The 20,379-nt window shown below is 38.6% G+C and overlaps 4 protein-coding genes and 2 pseudogenes across 5 annotated transcripts; 3 read left to right on the forward strand and 3 right to left on the reverse strand.

Moving 5' to 3' along the window:
• The first annotated feature begins 158 nt into the window (after nucleotides 1–158).
• LOC104761538 (uncharacterized) lies at nucleotides 159–817 on the forward strand. The gene is made up of 2 exons (XM_010484634.3): nucleotides 159–303; nucleotides 400–817. Exons 1-2 carry the CDS (start codon nucleotides 226–228, stop codon nucleotides 655–657), a joined length of 336 nt encoding a protein of 111 aa, XP_010482936.1. The 5' UTR covers nucleotides 159–225; the 3' UTR covers nucleotides 658–817.
• A 448-nt stretch (nucleotides 818–1,265) lies between these two features.
• On the forward strand, nucleotides 1,266–2,433 carry LOC104761539 (uncharacterized). Its single transcript, XM_010484635.3, has 3 exons — nucleotides 1,266–1,403; nucleotides 1,706–1,932; nucleotides 2,050–2,433. The coding sequence occupies exons 2-3, from the start codon at nucleotides 1,741–1,743 to the stop codon at nucleotides 2,185–2,187; spliced, it is 330 nt and encodes a 109-aa protein (XP_010482937.1). The 5' UTR covers nucleotides 1,266–1,403; nucleotides 1,706–1,740; the 3' UTR covers nucleotides 2,188–2,433.
• A 1,035-nt stretch (nucleotides 2,434–3,468) lies between these two features.
• Nucleotides 3,469–3,960, reverse strand: LOC147923011 (putative F-box protein At5g55150 pseudogene; annotated as a pseudogene).
• A 170-nt stretch (nucleotides 3,961–4,130) lies between these two features.
• LOC104761540 (small ubiquitin-related modifier 2) lies at nucleotides 4,131–5,512 on the reverse strand. Its single transcript, XM_010484636.3, has 3 exons — nucleotides 5,192–5,512; nucleotides 4,490–4,639; nucleotides 4,131–4,397 (listed from the first exon to the last, which is right to left on the reverse strand). Exons 1-3 carry the CDS (start codon nucleotides 5,261–5,263, stop codon nucleotides 4,311–4,313), a joined length of 309 nt encoding a protein of 102 aa, XP_010482938.1. The 5' UTR covers nucleotides 5,264–5,512; the 3' UTR covers nucleotides 4,131–4,310.
• A 769-nt stretch (nucleotides 5,513–6,281) lies between these two features.
• On the reverse strand, nucleotides 6,282–7,195 carry LOC104761541 (small ubiquitin-related modifier 3-like; annotated as a pseudogene). Its single transcript, XR_015588765.1, has 3 exons — nucleotides 6,947–7,195; nucleotides 6,609–6,757; nucleotides 6,282–6,515 (listed from the first exon to the last, which is right to left on the reverse strand). The product of XR_015588765.1 is annotated as a small ubiquitin-related modifier 3-like (transcript).
• Nucleotides 7,196–9,557: 2,362 nt separating this feature from the next.
• On the forward strand, nucleotides 9,558–11,511 carry LOC104761542 (glucan endo-1,3-beta-glucosidase 12). Its single transcript, XM_010484639.2, has 3 exons — nucleotides 9,558–9,814; nucleotides 9,911–11,200; nucleotides 11,305–11,511. Exons 1-3 carry the CDS (start codon nucleotides 9,757–9,759, stop codon nucleotides 11,337–11,339), a joined length of 1,383 nt encoding a protein of 460 aa, XP_010482941.2. The 5' UTR covers nucleotides 9,558–9,756; the 3' UTR covers nucleotides 11,340–11,511.
• Nucleotides 11,512–20,379: the final 8,868 nt, after the last annotated feature.

Consider the following 20,379-nt stretch of genomic DNA (forward strand, 5'->3'; position numbering starts at 1 on the left):
ATTTAACAATCCATGGCGTCACTAACACTTGGAAACACGTCATTTAATTCGGACTATACGACGCACATCACACAAACGTGGCATCATAATCATAACTCCGTTGATGAGACATCAGAAGTCATAACTGATGAGGATAACTTCATCTATATGGTTTAAAATCTAATATTCTTCTAAAGTTTTAATTTTAATGTAAAAGGAGCCCTCTCTCTCTCTCTAAAGAAAATAATGTTGAGAAATTGTGTGAACCCAAAATCGATCTCCAAGCCTAATATAAAATCATGTATTTACTCTTTTTATCTTAAGGTATATTCTGATCAGATCCTACGTTTGCATGAATTAACTATACTACTATACATATAGATTATATATTGTGGAGGTGTATATATTCTTTATATGTAGAGAGGAAGTGCGAGTGGAGGGAGGGAAGAAGGAAGAGCTCCTTCGACGGCGGAGGAGTTCACAAGACAAGGTGTTGCTAGCCAAACAGTGAAAAAGGCTTACGACGGAGCTGCGGCGGCAGTAAACGTCTCCGGTGATTCTGATGAGGCGAAGATGAAGAAGGTGAGAAAGGCGTTTCAAGAGAAGAAAGACAATTACAAGAAGGGAAATGATGATGATAACGATGGTTTGCCTATCAATACGGCTAAGGGAATATAAAAGCATATACTATACTTTTTTTTTTTTGGTTTTAATGTGAATAAGCATATACTCGTTAATATCGTATATTATTAGATAATTAGAACATTATCGTATATATGTGTAATATTGAAGTGTAATCTGTAACGTGTGTATAGAAGAATGTTGCGTTTCTTTTTTATTTTTGTTGTTGACTAATAGTATCTGCATGTTATGCTAAATTTTACTTTGATCAATTTATTGATAGTCCATCATTAGTATACTATTGAAAATTGATCAACCCCAATACTAACAAGCAACCGAACTTTATTGTTGTATCATACGATTAAAATATGTTAATTTTGCAAGAGCGACTCTTTTTATTTGTATATTAGTATTTGATATGCACGGAATTATTATTATTTGTGATCAAATAATATATAACTAATTATTAATTTTTGAATAAAGTAATATATTTTTAAGTCTAAACATTACTTAAACTTGAAATTAACACTAGTGATGAAATTTGGCTAAACATTTAATAAACATCTAAAACATTTGTATATCTCATTAATGGGCCAAATAAAGCCCAAACGAAGAAGCGATATCAGAAAAAAAAAAAAAAAAAAAAAAAAAAAACGCTGTCGTTTAGCCATTGTAATGCCAAAAAGCCTAAAAACCCTTTGGCCAAAAACGCGAAATCTCAAAGATTTTTCCGAAGCTCTGTTCGCCGTCTTCTGAGTGTTACTCCTCGGACGATCTCTTTCACCGGACTTGTCGCTCCAAAGGTACTCGAGAAACCCTCCATTTTCGATTTCAAATTCCCAATTCTCTGATTGCCTCATTTTATATCTCGCGTTATGCAACTTCTTTCTCTTCTCCTGAAAATGATCGATCTGATTAGGTTTCTTCAATTCGTATTGATTCAGTATCTGTATCCTTGTTTTTTGATTCCGGATTCATCTTAGTAATGGTGTGTTTTATGTGTTTATATTGATTGGTTTTGATCTACATCCTCATGACTAGAGTTATGATTTTGCTAATGTGTCTTTGGTGAATGTGTTTGTGATTTTTGCTATGGTTTTTACAGAGTGTTTGAGTGATTAAGGAGATAACAAAAAAAGGATGAGTGGTTTTAGAGCTTTTAAAGCACAAGTGCCCGTTGAATGGAGCCAGAGCTTATACATTACTCTAGTGAGAGGTCTCCCTGGAACTAGGAAGCTCCACAGGCGAACACTTGAAGCTATGGGACTTCGTAGATGCCATCGTACTGTTTTGCACTCAAACACTTCATCCATTAGGGGAATGATTCAACAGGTTCTCTCTCTCTCTCTCTCTCTCTCTCTCTCTCTCTCTTTATGGTTTTTTTTTAATCAATTTCTCATTTGGTATGTTCCTCTTGTATGGATAAAAATGTTTGATTTCTCTATGCAGGTTAAGAGGATGGTTGTTGTTGAAACAGAAGAGATGTACAATGCTCGTAAAGAAGCAGAAGCCAAACACAAAGCTTTGCGCCCACCACTCGTTGTTAGTCATTCCAGCCCTGCAGCAGATTCATCCAACATGTCTTGAGTGCTTTTTCCAAGAATGGTGAGTTCTGCTACGATCACTTGGATAAGATCTGCTTAGGCTCCTTTAAGTTTTAAGATCTCGGTTTAGATATCCAGAAGGAAGTCATAAAGAAAACTAGTCCTAGAGGCTTGATAAGAAATATTGGTATCATCAGTGTATTTGGTGCCTCTTATGTTTTTGTATACACTGGATCCTTGTGTATGTTTGCTCTCGTTTTCTGCGAAATCAAATCTATTGGTTTGGTTATATTTTGTGGCCAGTGTTTCAAGATTTGGAAGATTGGTTAGTAAAAATGGTGATTAGATAGGTGTGAACAAAATAGGTTTTTGCAGTCTCGATGAACGAGTTTTCTTGCTTCGTTGAAAGGTAAGAAAGATAGATAGGAAGCTAGCAGTCTCTTCACCAAGTTTATTAGAGGATGAACGAGTTTTCTTGCTTCCTATCATTGTTGTAGAAAGTGCTTAAGAGCTTCCTATCATTTTTTACAAAGTGCTTAAGAGCTTCAGAGTCTAGAAAGGTTGCTTGGGACTGAATTAGTGATGTTAAAACGGGCTCAGAGCCCGCGGGCCTAAACGGGCTCTGTATAAAAATTTCAGCCCGTTACCCATTTAGCTACAGTATAAAAATAAAGGGGTTTAAACGGGTTAACCCGTTTAGATCCGCGGGCTTAGCGGGTTCGATCAAAATTAAACGGGTTACCCGTTTATTATATGTTCTCGTTTTATTTTCCTCCAAACGACGTAGTTTTTGTTTAGGGTTTTGATCTGTTAATTTTTTTGCCGTCATCACTTCCTCTTCCAAGTTAAGTCTTCCAAGATCACATGGACGATTAAGAATTTCTCCTCTTTGCAATCTAAGAAAGTTTATTCTGATCCATTCGTAGTTGACTCCAAATGGTAAGAAAGCTTGGTTCTCTAATGTGTTCGTTTATTATATTATTGCTTTTGGTTTATACGTTATGGTTTTTGCGAATCCGTGGAAGCAATTCATTTTTGTGTTAGGGGAGAAATGAGCAAATCCTTTTTGTGTTAATTCGTTTGTGGAATTGGATTTGTGGGTTATTGAGTTTTTGATATCTAGGTTTGTGTAACGTTGTGTTTTTCATATTTGGGTTTGGTGAAGGAGGTGGAGGAGAAACACCGAGACGTGAAAGAGGTGGAGGAGAAACAATCTTCTCAAAAAAAAAAAAAACATATATAATGTAAACGGGTCTAACGGGCATACACGGGGCTAAGTAATTAAAACGGGTTCTAGATAAACGGGTATCAAATTTAAACGGATTTAAGTGGGTATTCCATTAAAGGGGCAGGGTCTAAACAGGCAGGGCCTAAACGGGCTCGAGTAGCCCATTTTAACATCACTAGACTGAATCAACTGCTGAACATCCACGAAAGATATCAAAGGTGGCAGAGAAGTAACGCTGTTGGTAAATGGTTTTCTTAAATGAACCTCAAACGGGTAAGAAGCATTGACAGTCAACAAAAATGCTTGCGTGCCGCTACAAACCCATATTTGTTTATTCTCTGAGAATCCCAAATATCCCGGAGACAAAACCCCAAACTGGTCGGAGAATAGAATATCTTCGTCCGAAGAGACATGGGAAACAAAGAGAAAAGAATCAAACTTGCGACTGTATACGGCAGAAGAAGAATCTCTCCAAGAATAACAGACGCTGGCACAGGTTTGAAAGTATCTGGCATAGTTTAGGCTGTAGAATACAGCGTCTAGAAGCTGCGGTAAAAACTCCGACCACGACAAAGAAGATACAGCCATGAATATATTAGGGTACGGAGAAAAAAAAACCGGAGCTTGTCAAATAATGAAACAGAAGCGTTTCTTATATACTTGTTAGAAGCTTGGGAACCACGCAAACGTGGGGAGCAAGTTTGACCAACACCTTTGTCGGCTACTTGCGTTTAGTTTAGGTCAAAACCGCCACAAAGAATCCATAAACAAGCCCATTAATATTTTAAGATCCAATAAGTTCAAGATTCACATAAGACTTTGACCGATAAAGAAAGTTTCTGGTCGAAAGTGAAACAAAGCCTGCCAAATTTAATCTAAAGCCGATTCAAGAAAACCATTAATATCACACAATCTCTATGGAAAACCATAAAAGACCACTAAAAGCAGAATAGATTCAGGCCGTTTGCACCACCGCCGGTCTGATGAAGCATTGCATCAATCTCATCTCCATCTTCCATATCAAGCTGTATGATCAGAAAATTCTCGGTTAAGGAAACTATACAATCCTGAAAAAAAACGAAAATGGTAAAAAGGGGGGAACAGAGAGTGATTTGACCTCATCTGGAGTCTGCTCTGCACGAAGACGACGGCCATCAAACAAGAAAGCAATTGAGTTGAAATCAACAGATTGACGGTCACAGTAAGCATTCATGAGCTTTTTGAGCTGAGTGCTTCTCTTAATCCTAAAGAAGACTTCATTACCATCCTAAGTATCACAAAATAAAACATCAATGATTAGTTACTTCAATAAGAGTATTCCAAATAATTCTTAACTAACCAAGAACCAACAACCAAAAGGGCCTAACAATGATACTCAAATAGAGTAACAAAGATCACAACAGGACAACTTCCATATCAACAACAATAGTCATAATTTGCTAAGCTTTAGACACAACACAACAACTACTCACTCGTAGATAATCACTATGTCTCTCTCACACACACACCACACACATACATACAAGTCTTGCTACAATGATGACAAAAACACAATTCACAATTCTCAAATATGTTTTGTTTGCTTCAAAATTTCAATTGTTTAAGCCAACTACACAGTAATCACTACATATACAAACAAACATACACAAGCTTACCCTGGGGATAACGCAGACAAACCTCAAACCCTAGAATTGAAAGCAATCAGAAGCTATAATAACCCTAATCACACACAGAACTTATGAGCCAGACAACGAATCGTCACAATAATGCAAGAAACAGAAAGCGAGAGAGAGAGAGAGAGAGAGAGAGAACACAAAACCTGTCCCTTGACTTTGAGATTGATGTGAGCTCCTTGGTCGGGCTTCTTGTCTTCTTCAGGAGTAGCAGACATCTTACCTCTTTATCCAATTATATAAGGTTCGGCGATGGGAACAACAAAAACAAAAAGTCCGATCTGCGATATAGACGAAGCCCTAAAGAGAGATTCGCGGGATTGCAGAATTGAGGGTTAGAGAACGAGAGAAAGAGAGACTTCGGCAGAGAATAAAAAGACTGAAACCACTAGAGAGACTTTGGTCGCATCGGATTCTTTGTTGTGTCTATCCAACGGTTCATAATCATTGATCCTCTATCATCTGACGGCTAGAAGAGAGCGTAGAATCCTTTAGGTAAAAACTCCAATTCTCAGCATTCAGAATGGGCTTATGGGCTCGTCACTTATTGGTAAAGTTTGAACCCATTTGTGGGAAGATATCTAATTTTAAAAAGGAAATTGAACCCCAAATGAAAAAAAAATCTAACTGTAGATGTGGAGATGTGTGACCTTATCAAGTCTAAGATTTTCTTCTCTTTTAAGGATTCTAGTGCAACGGGTTAAAGAAATCAATGAAACAACTACTCTCCGCCAGAAACGTTTAATCTTTGGGGAACCATGAAAAGTCTAAGTTGTTGATTGTTGAATGCATCGTACTGTACGTCCAGAAGCTCCGAACGTAAATACAACATACCATGATCAAAAGAAGAATAAGAAAATAACGCCATTGTTGAGGTTCAGATTGAGTAAACGGCTTAGCTTGAAAAATAAGAAGGAAGCGTTCTTATTAAGCCAAATACCATATACTAAGCAAAACTTACTTTTAGTATAAAGGCTAGCTATAAGACCATTTATTACTCACCCAGTTACTCATACAAAATTTTTTTATTAAAAAATAATAAAATAATATAAAAGAGAGAGAAGCAAGAATAACGGTTCTCAAATTCCTTACTGAAGAAACGTTACTTAAAATAATCCTACACCTGTCAATTCTTTATTAATTACTAAATAAAAAAATATATATATATATATATATATATATATTTTTGAGTAACTGGAATTCTTCCGTTGTAAATTCCGTAAGCTACTTCTTAAGTCTTCCATAACGAACGCATTAATTAATATTATAGGATCCAATGACTTCATGACATACATAGACAAAAATGACCAGTAGGGTATGTAGTTTCCTCAAAATATAATAAAGCTTGCCAAGTTTTTACTATAGCCGATTATGATCGAAAACCATACAAGACCACTGACGTTGATCTGCTCGTAGACCACCACTCATCGTTCGGCACGCGTCGATCTCACCTCCATCTTCCATATCAAGCTATGAAATTAGAGATTCTTGGCTTAGAAAATGATAACTTTTTTGAAAAGCATATAAATTGTAAAAGGGAAAAGATAAAAGAGAGTGATCTGCCTCATGTGGAGTCTCCTCACCACGGATACGAGCCCCATCAAACACGAAAGCGAATGCGTCCAGTTTCAAACCTCGGCGGTCGCAGTAAGCATACATGATTTTTTTCAGCCGAGTGCTTTTCTGATTCTGAATAAGTCTTCATCTCCATCCTATGAGTATCACCAATCAATAAAAAAAAAGATTTATGATTCTCACTTCAAATTATGATCACAGTTTGCAGAAGAGTGTTCTCAAAGTTTTCGAAAGAAACTGTCTAGTATCACCAACTAAGCACCAACAACATAACAAGAAATACAAAAATACAAAACAAAGAAGAAAGATAACAGAGTTACAAAAACCTGGCTCTTGACCTTGAGAATGATTTGATGTTCTTGGTCTCCGGGCTTCTTGTCTTCTTCTTGAGGATTAGACATATTTCTTTTATCAAATTCTTCGTCCGGAGGAAGGCCTAATGAAGAGAGAGGGGTTGACGTTTTTTTAGAAAGAGTCTCGAGAGAGAATAAATAAAATAGTAAATGACTGGAAAAACTAGGAAAAACATATCCTGGTCGTATCGGATTCTCTATCGAACGGTTCATAATCATTGGTCGCTTATAATCCGAAGGCTGGGAGAGCATAGAATCCGTACTTTTAAAATTGTGTTGTTTTAATCAACCAATCAAGCATTCGTAATGGGCTGATTTTAGATCAAATAAGCTCAGATTGTGTGGGCTTAGTTACTAGTTAGTCTGTTTTATGTCAATGCATGTTCTTATACATATAATATTTTATGTACCACTATAATAATCTAATAATGTAAAAAATAACAGTTTTTAAAATATAAAATAAATAAATAACACAGTTGAAAAAGTTTAGAAACATAATTTATGATATATATAAACATATTTTTTGACGAATGCTGTTAAAAAAAAAGAAATAAATAAAATTCGACGAATTTTACTATTTTAGGATAGCTGATGTCTTCATTTAATTTATATTCTTTTATTGATTGATGCTCTGATGCATGCATGTTTATGAGTTAATTTTAAATAAGTATGTGTATACGTCGTAGTGTGTGAATGGGTTGATCTATATGTTTCGTGACGACTATATTATGATTTCGGCCCGACATTATAATATATATATATATATATATATATATTTTCAGTTGTTTATTAGGATATTATGATATTAGCATTTGATCCTAGCGTAAAGATCAAGGAGAAGGCTTAAACATTCCTATCTAAATCTCAACTTGGTTGGACAGCATTCAAGCGACCTACCTCATTGAATTCTTTCTCTTGGTTGATAAGAAACTAATAATGAATGATGTTTGCGTAATACATACAAATATATTAGTTTACGTTCATATTTAGAATATAGGGTCATACTAGTTAAAAAATAAGTCAATCTGAAGGGGACACCTCTCTCTCTCTCTCTGTGGATAATATAATGTTTTCAATTTTTATGGACTTGTCATTGTGTTTCATTTTCAATTCATTGTACCGACTTAATAAGGACTTACGAACCTAGACGAAACATACCGTACGATGTCGACGAAATCCCATAAATATAATATAATGTAACGTTACTAATTATATTTGTCATGTATATGTAAACCAGCATGCATTGATTATAATATCACCACCGTTTAAACAAGTACGTTGATACAAACACACTAACATATCTTGGATTCATTATATAGGTCCCAATCGCCGAAGGTCAATGTCCAAATTTGAGATTGTCGTAGTTACCCATTTGTATTGAGGTTTATGTCCAGAAATATTGTTATCAATTTTATTTTAATTAGAAGGAGATATTATTAGATAGCAAGAGAGTTCAATTTGTGTAGGACAACTAAAAACTCTATACAAATATAGTTTTATCTGGAGTCTGGACCATTGAGATTATAGAATTGAAAAAAGGTGTTTGCTTAGCTAACTCTTACAAGTTTCATATTTGCTCCACAACACCATCTAAACGCGTTCAACTAGGCAGTAACCCAAGTTGCAAAGTCAAAATATTAGTTACAACCAACTTGTAAATAAAACCTATGTCTATCATATACTAAATATAGCCCTTGGATAAATAATTTATCAAGACATATCTGGGAATATTTGGGAAAGAAAGAAAAGGACATAATATTTGGGAATTCATTAAAATGATTGGAGTTTATACGGAAAAGAGACGTTGGAGAAGGAGAGAGACCTCTAACGTTCAAATTTGTGGGAGATAGATACAACAAATGGCACATGGCCCCATTTTTTTAATTTTAGATTCTTCAAATTCTATTTTAATTATAGAACTATAACTTACTATTTCCGACCAAGTAATGCGTCACATCACCGTATTAATTATCACTCTTCCGACCAGTTTTTGCTGGATTGTACTATAGTTTCTTCAAACTTTAACGGCTATGCTAGCTGTTTTCAACGAGTGATTAATACCATCAAATAAATACTACTAGAAGTAGTAATTGTTGATTTGGCTCAGTTGCCCAATAACTAACTAGGGAACATATATTGACTGACTGGGTATAGCCGTATAGTTTAACGTCTGTAGTGGCTTTTATTTACGCTGCATACGTATAATATACATGGCTCTCTCTTTTTTTAGTCCTACTAAACACGCAATTATAGGATTTGTTGTAAATTGTAAACTCTTTAGAAAACGTTAACCAAGTCCCCCACAAAAAAAAGCTGCAGTAAAATCAACAGTAACTAAAAAACCATTAATTGGTAGGTTTATTTTTTTGGCACGTACCCACCATCTCTGACAACATTTCGTACAGTCTCCAATCACTACACGATTGAAACGGTCATATTTAACAGCAATTACTGTTATATACAAAAAATGATGATATTTAACTCTTTTTGTTTTTGTTCGTCTACAAAAATAATAATTACTTTAACACGTCATTAGGTGAACGAGTTGAAAATATTTACATCACATATAAAACGTTCAGTTGCAAAAAAAGTCATCATCCCCAATATCTAAAGTGGGTCCCAGTCATTACCTCCACCTCCCCTCGTCTCCCTTCTTCTTCGTCCCTCTCCTCTCCTCTCCTCTCCTCTCCTCTCCTCTCCTCTCCTCTCTATATAAACAACAATCTCTAGCTCCCTCCTTCACCGGAATACAAAACTTTCTATCTCTCTCTCACACTGCAACAATGGCTGCGTTGGTTCTATCTCTCCTCATGCTCTCCTCTTTCTCAGCCATTTACGCAGGTTCATTACTCATTTCATCATCCATCTCTCTTCACGAGTTTGTTCTATTTTAAGTGTTTGATTCTGATGTCTTATGTTTTTTTGTTTCCTTAACAGATTCTGGAATGATCGGAGTAAACTATGGCCGTATCGCAGACAACCTCCCGGCACCGGACAAAGTAGTCGAGCTTCTCAAATCTCAAGGAATCAACCGCGTCAAGCTCTACGACACCGAAACAACCGTACTAACCGCACTCGCCAACTCCGGTATCAAAGTCGTCGTCTCTCTCCCCAACGAAGACCTCGCCTCCGCCGCCGCGGATCAGAAATACACCGACGACTGGGTTCAGCAGAACATCAAGAAATACATCCCGGCCACCGATATCGAAGCCATCGCCGTCGGTAACGAAGTGTTCGTCGATCCGAGGAACACAACCAAGTACCTCGTCCCAGCTATGACCAACGTTCAAAGCTCTCTCGTCAAGTTCAACCTCGACAAATCGATCAAGATCTCGTCGCCGATTGCTTTGAGCGCGTTGGCGAGTTCGTACCCACCGTCGTCCGGTTCTTTCAAACCGGAGTTAATCGAACCGGTGATTAAACCGATGCTCGATCTGCTCCGCAAAACGTCGTCGCATCTCATGGTCAATGCTTATCCCTTCTTCGCTTACGCAGCTAACGCCGATAAGATCTCGTTGGACTACGCTTTGTTCAAAGACAACGCCGGGAATGTTGATTCCGGTAACGGATTGAAGTACAACAGTCTCTTAGACGCTCAGATCGACGCCGTTTTCGCAGCTATGTCCGCCGTTGGATTTAACGACGTTAAGCTCGTGGTGACGGAGACAGGCTGGCCTTCTGCCGGAGACGAGAACGAGATCGGCGCTGGTTCGGCTAACGCGGCGGCGTATAACGGCGGGTTAGTTAAAAGAGTGTTGACGGGAAACGGAACGCCGTTAAAACCTAAGGAGCCGCTCAACGTTTACCTGTTCGCTCTGTTTAACGAGAATCAGAAAACGGGTCCGACTTCGGAGAGGAACTACGGGTTGTTTTACCCGAACGAGAACAAAGTGTACGACGTTTCGCTTTCCTCCGCTAAGTCAACGCCGGTCGAAGATAACAAAGAGAAGGTTCCACCGGTGGTGAAGCCGTCGTCGCACGTGGGACAGACGTGGTGTGTGGCGAACGGGAAAACGACCAAGGAGAAGCTTCAGGAAGGTCTCGACTACGCTTGTGGCGAAGGAGGCGCTGATTGCCGTCCGATTCAACCGGGTGCCACGTGTTACGATCCTGAATCGTTAGAGGCTCACGCTTCGTACGCGTTCAACAGTTACTATCAGAAGAACGCACGTGGTGTCGGCACGTGTGATTTTAAAGGTGCAGCGTACGTGGTCTCGCAACCTCCTAGTACGTACTCTATCATTTTCCTCTAATTTTATCATTTTACTTAATATTTTCACTTATCGGAAATTAATTAATTAATTATTTGTGCTTTTTGTTTGTGTTTGTAGAGTATGGGAAATGCGAGTTTCCAACAAGGCATTGAAGTGGATATGAAGAACAACTGATCGTGCGGGATTTATTTAGTAGCATTTTTACGTTTTTTATTTAAATACATTTGTTTTGTCATTCGAGTAGTTATATGCGTAGAATTATTTTAATTATTGTATATTTGGTTCGTTTCGTCGTAAAATATAGTCTTCAGTTTTTGTTTTTAATTTCTTCCCATACACATCTAATCAAATCCCATACATAAGCCATCCATTGCCTTTTTAAATTAACAACGTTAAGAGAATAAAAGAATCACTAAATTAATCTAACACTCGAATATGTTCCGGTCGATGTCTATCGTTCATCTTACGGTTATAGCGACCTCTAAATAGTAAATACAATGTTTAAGTGTTGTATGGCTAGATGATATATATTCTATGTACTTTTTTATACACAAAACTCGAGTTTTAAGTTTTTAACTGATAGGTCCTTCCTCAAAGCTAAGAGTATTGCTCAAAGAACAACAAAATCGATATTTTTTTGGGTAGTTAAGACTACCTTTTTTTGTTTTTTCTCATTAGTTTAAATAGAAAAAATACAACTGCAAATGTCGTGTGATCATCATGATCCTACAACTTAGGGAAACTGGAAAAGATGGTTGAGTGGCTCCTTATTCCACGGAAGACCAACTCAACTTATTTGCAAAATAGAGAAAACGAAATAACAAAATAACAGAGTCTCCACCAACAACTCAATTCTCGTACCGTCAGTTTGGTTTCCGCACACGAACCGGTCGGTTAGCAGTCGGTACACATCTAGTCTCATCATTACTCCCCCCGTGAAGATGAACCTTGTCCTCAAGGTTCAGTATAGGAAAACTCAGGCTCAACTGCTCGGTGTCTTCCCAAGTCGCTTCCGCAACAGGTAACCCCCGCCACTGAACCAAGGTTTTAGAAACCGTGGACTGACCATGCTTTGTCGAACGACGGTCGAGAACAGCTTCAGGTTGGAGGCGAAGTTCACCATTGGAGCGCATAGGTGGCAAGAACCCCGTTGATGGTGTGTGCTGACCCAAACGCAACTTCAACTTCGAGACATGAAACACAGGATGGACTCGACTTCCCTCCAGCAACTGAAGGCGATAGGCCACCGGTCCTACTCGTGCAGTGATCTGAAAAGGACCATAGTAGCGATTCGAAAGTTTCTGGGATGTGCGTCTGAAGACCGACTGTTGACGGTAAGGTTGCAGGCGCAAATAAACCCAATCCCCCACTTTGAACTGGACATCCCGACGCTTGGCATCCGCTTTTTGTTTCATCCGATTGTTTGCATTCTCCAAATGGTCTTTCAGCTCGCGGAGAACCTCATCACGGGATTGCAGCTGCTCATCCAACTCGTGGACAATTGTAGAACCAATCTCATATGCTGGCAGAGGTGGTGGACGCCCATACAAGGCCTGGAATGGTGACATTCCCGTAGAAGCATGGTAAGTCATGTTGTACCAATACTCCGCCCATGGTAAGAACCCGTTCCACTGCTTTGGTCGATGTTGCACAAAACAGCGGAAAAACTGTTCGATACAGCGGTTAACCACCTCTGTTTGACCGTCAGACTGTGGGTGATAAGCTGATGTCATACGCAGCTGAGTATCAGATTGTTTCCACAACTCCTGCCAAAATGAACTCACAAACACAGGATCGCGGTCACTAAGAATGGAACGTGGTATACCATGCAGTTTCACTCACGTTGGAAATGAATTCGGCCGCCACTGTACTCGCGGAATACAGATGTGAGAGGGTGATGAGATGGGCTGCTTTGCTGAGACGATCCACAACCACCATTATCGTTGTGAAGCTATCCGACTTGGGCAGACCATCGACAAAATCAAGTGATACATCCTCCCAGAGACGCTTCGGAACCGGTAAGGGCTGCAACAGCCCAGCAGGTGCGATAGTCTCCGATTTAGCCTTCTGGCATATGTCACAAGCTGCGATGTACTCCTTTATAATTTTGTGCATAGAGGGCCAATAAAACTGGGGTGCTAACCTCTTGAAGGTGCGCAAAACCCCTGAGTGACCGTCCACCGGTGTGTTGTGAAACTCGTGGAGGAATGACGACACGGTTGTTGTAGTAGAGAAGACCATCCTCGCGGGTGTATGGTAACCCCGGTGACTTATCCGCTAGCTGGCTTACTTTGAGCAGATAAGGGTCGGATGATGCCAGGTTTTGCAAGTCATCCCAAAGCTCAGACTGTTGCACAAAGATCACATTCAATACCGGACTATCCAACCTGCGAGAAAGAGCATCAACAGCGGCATTGGCCGTCCCCGGTTTATAGACTATTTCATAGTCATAACCGGCCAGCTTACTCATCCATTTCTGCTGCTCCGGAGTGAGGATTCGTTGCCCAAGGACGAAACACAAAATTTGCTGGTCCGACTGTATCGTAAAGCGACCACCCAACAAGTACGGTCGCCACGTGCGGATAGTGATGACAATGGCCAACATCTCTCGGGCGTAGGTAGCCCAATTGCGTTTTGCCACTCCAAGTGTACGGCTCATGAACGCTATGGGGCGCCCTTGCTGGGATAAGATGGCGCCAATCCCGTCACCCGATGCATCCGTCTGGATGACAAAGGTGTTCGCAAAATCCGGTAAAGCCAGCGTTGGTGTTGTGGTCATGGCCATTTTTAGAGTTGCAAAGACCTGGTCCGCTTCGTTGGTCCATTCAAACTTCCCCTTCTTCAACAGATTAGTCAATGGACGAGCAATGAGACCGTAATCCTTCACGAACTTGCGGTAATACCCGGTTAGACCCAGAAAACCTCGCAGCTCTGTTATGGTTGTAGGAGATGGCCAAGCGACCATAGCAGAAATCTTACCTTGGTCTACCTTGACCCCCGCACCAGAGATTATATGCCCAAGGTACTCCAACTCTGCACAACCGAATTCGCATTTCTTACGCTTAACAAACAGCTGATGAGCTTGGAGTAAGTCAAAAATGATGCGGACATGAACCAAATGCTCTTCCCATGTCTTGCTGTACACCAAAATGTCGTAAAAAAAGACTAGCACAAATTTACGGAGGTGTTCACGAAATACCGAATTCATCAACGATTGAAACGTTGATGGTGCATTGCAAAGGCCAAACGGCATGACGAGATATTCGTAATGGCCGTTGTGGGTGCGAAACGCCGTTTTGTGAATGTCCAAGGGATGTACGCGCACCTGGTGGTAACCTCCAGTGAGGTCGAGCTTGGTGAATACCTCAGCCCCGTGGAGTTCGTCAAGCATGTCATCAACGGTTGGTATCGGAAACCGGTCCTTCACAGTCGCAGCATTGAGAGCCCTGTAGTCAGTGTAAAATCTCCACGACCCATCTTTCTTTTTTACCAACAAGAACGACGACGAGAATGGACTAGAACTCGGTCGAATCAACCCAGCACGTAACATCTCCGTAACTTGCTTCTCTATCTCCTCCTTTTGGAAATACGCATATCGGTAAGGTCTAACATTCACCGGATCCGAACCCTCTTTAAGAACGATGTGGTGCTCGATTGGACGGCTTGGTGGCAGCTCCACTGGTACTTGGAAGATTCCGGCGAACTCCTGGATCAAGCGACGCATGTCGTCATGAATGATGGTGGCGTCACTGTTGTCGTCCTTCTCTTCGTGAACCGATAAGGCAAATAGGGTGTGGCCCATTCTAATCTCCTTGGCCACTTCTTCCGTTTGGGCTTGTTGGATCCGACCATTAGGAAGCCCATTAACTACTCACTTTTGTTCGCCATCCCAATTAAACTCAAGGGATTGGGTTCGCCAATCACACAATGTAAGGCCCAACATTTCAAGCCATTGCATACCCAACACGACGTCGAGTCCCGCTAATGGCAGTGAAAACAGATCAACGGTGAACAGAGCTCCGTCGACCTCTGTGGCCACTGTTCGATAGGACCCTTTACAGCTCAACGGAAAGCCATCCGCTACACGCACCTAGAACGGTTTGGTCGCCGTGATCGTGAGGTTCAATTTGTTCGCCGCTCTCTCGCTAATAAAGTTATGCGTGGACCTGCTGTCGATGAGGGCCACCACGCGTTGTCGATTGATGACCCTCATGACACGAATCGTCTTGGAAGCTCCCCACCCGTTCAAAGCATGGATGGTACCCCCGCTTCAGTCTCTCCGTCGGTGCCCTCCTCTTCTTCTTCGTCACCTCCCTCCATGAGTAGTAGTTGAGGTTTCCGACACCGGTGTCCCAGCGCATACTTCTCATCGCAACTGAAGCACAGCCCCAAGCTCCTCTTACGCTTCAATTCTTCCCACGAGAGCTTCTTGGGCGTCTGATGTGAACTGTACCATTTGGTTCCTTGGAACCTCCAGGTACTCAAAATATTGATGCACTTTACTCACCTACTCTGTCGGATCACCTCCTTCAAAGCGTGGAAAATCAAGCTTCACATGGCGTGGTGGTGTGTGTTGTACGTCTAGGTTTTTAGCAAAAGGATTCTCGTGCTCTCCTTGATAACCAGATGCCTCTGTAAGATTCCCTTCAGTTCGTCGGTTGCTGCGAGACCCCGACGAACCACCCCCGTCACGATTACTCACCGCCTCCAGTAGTCGCGACTATGATTCCTCAATTCTCCGGAGCTTATCCTCCATATTCCCGTTAAGATCCACGATTGCCACGTTCAACTTCTGCATCTCATCCTGCATCAATCCTTGGCATGTTTCCAACTCCTCCAACCGTTCGTTGTGGGTTGCCATCGGCTCAACGGATGCCTCCGGAGACACGACCTGCTTCCCTTTGCGTTTAGAACGTCGGAGCGAAATGATTGTGAACAAAAAGAAAAAAGAATGCTCTGATACCACTGATAGGTCCCTCCTCAAAGCTAAGAGTATTCCTCAAAGAACAACAAGATCGATATTTTTTTTGGGTAGTGAAGACTACCTCTTTTTGGCTTTTCTCATTAGTTTAAATAGAAGAAATACAACTGCAAATGTCATGTGATCATCACGATCCTACAACTTAAGGAAACTGGAAAAGATGGTTGAGTGGCTCCTTATTCCACTGAAGACCAACTCAACTTATTTGCAAAACAGAGAAAACGAAATAACAAAATAACAGAGTCTCCACCAACGACTCAATCCTCGTACCGTCGGTTTGGTTTCCGCACACGAACCGGTCGGTTAGCAGTCGGTACACATCTAGTCTCATCATTAACTGCGTTTGGTTTTAACTCTCTGTAGAAATGATCAAACCGATAAAATTTGTCAGCTAATTTTACGATTTCTATAATTAAATGACTGTGTTTCGGTTACTGTTTGTTAACCAGACTGGTGTTTCTTCTACTCTGGTTCATTTTTCAACACAATTCTGATTCAATTACCGGATCGGGTTTCGGTATTTAATCTGGCTTCAACATCATCGGACTTTAGTACAGTCTTCATTGATTCAGTCTATCATTTTAATATGTTGTATGTTTACTGATTCAATCTTTATTCAATTTCGATTTTGTGATTTATGGTTACAATTAAAACGGCTTATTTTGTTCTCCTTATCTAAAAATATATTACCAATTAAAACTGGGTTTTGTGATTGAAAAATCGTAATAAATGAGTATTGTTTGTGTATATATAGCTAGTTAAGTGGCTTTGAAGTCAATTTTTTTTTGAAAATAATTTATTTATTTATAGAAGTAAATTTTATTTCGATATAATGCTAACAATATTCTAAAATCTTACCAAATTACCAATGACATTTGTGGAAATCATTGACTAAATAAAGAGATGTTCAGGAAATGTATTTCAAAAATTAATTAGTAATTTTTATCCGTAATTAATTAGAGAGATAAAGTGAATTATTTTTTGGAAACTAATAATTATTTAAAATATTTTTTTCTATTTTTTAAAATACATTTTTATCTTTAGTAAAAAATAAAAAATTTACCTTCAACCCATTGACATAGACATGTAATTTTTTACAAAAGAACTATTATATTTTTATAAGTATTCCTATTTTAATAGTGTAAATGTTTATAGAAAAAAAAATATTTTACGCAGTTGAAATCCTTTTTAACTCCTTTTGTTTTTTCGTTATGTATGTTTTGGAAGATGTGTGATGGGCTATCATGGTGAGTGAACTTATATGAGTTATAAGGCTTCTTGATGCATGTGACACGTATCTCTATTCGGCTTAATATTTGATCGATATTACAAGATCATTGAATCGAAAATTAGTTGACGCATGATATAAGCCATTACTTTCATGGTCTATTCCAAGAGACAGGAATGGAGTATGTGATGAATAACGGTATTCTGAGAGAAGTGTGGATAGGCCATTCATAAGGTGTTCTATGAATGAACCAATTTTGTACAATGACACATCTACTTGCGTTTACATCAAAAGTTATAAAGCTATTTGTTACATATATAAAGGGTTTGAAATTCTCAAGATACCCACCCAGTTGTTGATGATTTAGCTCTTTTTCAACAATAAGTAAATTCTTTTTAACTTTTTGTTTTGTTTTGGAAGATTTGTGCTGGGCCATCGTCGTGAGTGAACTTATACGAGTTATAAGGATCATTGATGGACGTGACACAGATCTGTATTCGCCTAAGGATATGATCGATTTTGCAAGACCAAAGGTGAGAATAACCATTGGTGTTATCCTCTAAGCCATGAGACAGGGTATGAGTATGTGATGCATAAAGGTATCCAAAGAGAAGTGGACATGCCATTCATAGGATGTTCTGTCAATGAGCCAAGTAAGAACCGTGACCCAACTACCTCTGCCTACATCGAAGGTTATGAAACCATTTATGAAATGGATAAAGCTTTTGAAGTTATAAATAAACACCCAATTAGTGCTGCTCTAGCTATTTTCCTGTCTGAGTATTTCGTACATCAAAGAGAGATAAAAATCAATATTAAAGTTTTAGTATTTGTTTGGTTGTTTTTTTGATAAAATACATAAGTTTCTTAATACCATTAAAAGTGAAGTACATTTTGAAAATATCCGAAATTACTCATATTATTTACGAAATCTGCCACTGAAATTAGTTAGTATGGGTAATTAAGTCTAAAATTTTCGAGATATGTACCCAAACACTAGGATTAGTAGTTAACCTTATTCGGATTATGAATAATTAATTCAGATTAGGATTAAAGAGACGTGGACCCCATACTTTGGTTTTTATAAATTTGATTTTTGATTTTTAAAATGTATAGATATTTCTTCCTAAAATATCTCCCTTCCTCTCTTTTTGTTAAGATTACAATCTTAAATATTAATTGTCTCTTATTTTATTGTAATCAAAACATAAAAATGGTAATATAAATCAGATTTCATTAATTTTTGTTTTATTCAAATAATTTTTTTAAAAAATTAACTTTTTTATGAAATATTACTCATTATCTTTATACGACTTTCCAAAAATAATTTTTAACTAATAACATTTTCAGTATAATAATAAGATATATTTGGATTAACTATTTTGATATATTAAATCATTTGAGATTTAAATAATTAGCATTTTAAATTTAAAAACTTTTATTTTGAGATTTAGTACTCTCTCTATCTGAAAAAAAAAATCTTCTCTAATAAAATAATCAAGATACTAATTAAATAATTAATATTTAATCAGGATAATGATTTTATGTGGTTATATGTATTATAAAATATTTTTATTTATGAAAAATCGATTTTGTTAAAAAGTTAAAACAAATAAATTGATATCCGATATAAAAGATTCACATAAATATATTGTGAATTTAATTTTTAGAATTATTTATTTTCAAAAATATAGATTTCGTATTATTGCTAAAATTTGGGTGAATAACATTTGTTAAGATGATTGTGATCTTATACGTTTAATTAGTTTCCTTTCTTAAGATTGTAATCTTATAAATTTGATTTAAAATTTTACAAAATTTGGATTTACAAAATTTGAAATTTTACCACCACCAGCAGAACAAACCAGTTCTGGTTTTGCTTTCCGAAACACATCCTTGGCCGACAGTCTAGTGAAAGCAGAAGACTTATCATCTAGTATGGTTCTTTGTTATAGTTTTTGTAATGCCTCTCTCTCAAAGAATATATAATCTTTCATTGTTTCTAATGACAGTTTAGGGTTTTCCATCTTACACAGGGATCTTGGTGCACGTCCTGCGTTTACTCTGTTAGAACAGAATCATCATCTTGCTACCGATGATGGTCCTTTGCTATCTGATCCTAAATCTTATTGTCGTCATGTTGGTCGTTTGTTGTACTTGCTTCACACGCGTCCGGAGTTGAGTTACTCTGATCACGTTTTGGCACAGTTCATTCATTCACCTCGTGAGGTTAACATGTATGCTGCTTTGCGAGTGGTTCGTTACATAAAAAGGTCGCCCGGACAGGGTATCATGCTTCATTCCTCTTCGAAGTTAACTCTTGAAGTCTATTGTGATTCGGATTGGAGTTCTTGCCCAATCACTCGTCGTTCTCTTAGTGCTTATGTTGTGTTACTTGGTGGTCCGCCAATTTCATGGAAAACTAAGAAACAAAAGTCATTCTTCCGCAGAGTCCGAGTATCGGGCAATGTCTTATGCTCTTAAAGAAATCAAATGGCTCCGCAAGTTGTTGAAGGAAATAGGCGTCAACCAGGCTGCGCCAGCTCGATTGTACTGTGATAGCAAAGCTGCTACTTATATCGCCTCTAATCCTGTTTTTTATAAGCGAACTAAGCACATTGAGAATGACTGTCATGCTGTTGGTCGTGACCAGTTTCTCTATCTTATGTCCAAGTTGGGTGCTCAGGATCTTCACACTCCAATGTGTGGGGGAGTATTACGGGATAAGTCCGTATCGTTTCTGATAAGTCCTAATCTTCTTGTGATAAAGACGATTTGTATATTTTTAGGAGTCTAAGGCTCTAAGCCTTATCTTGTTCAAAGGGTCTTTTGTATCTATACCAATGTTCATACGTTAATAAAATCAAGTTGGTTCGACACCTAAATTCTACAATTACGTTCTCCATTTTTGTTGTTGTCTATTCTATTGTCAGGAGTAGGCCTGGGCATAAAAACCGTACCTGAATACCCAACCCGGAACCCG

This window comes from Camelina sativa, chromosome 18 (genome assembly GCF_030686135.1).
Source record: "Camelina sativa cultivar CO46 ecotype springtype chromosome 18, ASM3068613v1".
In the NCBI taxonomy this organism is placed as follows: domain Eukaryota; kingdom Viridiplantae; phylum Streptophyta; class Magnoliopsida; order Brassicales; family Brassicaceae; genus Camelina; species Camelina sativa.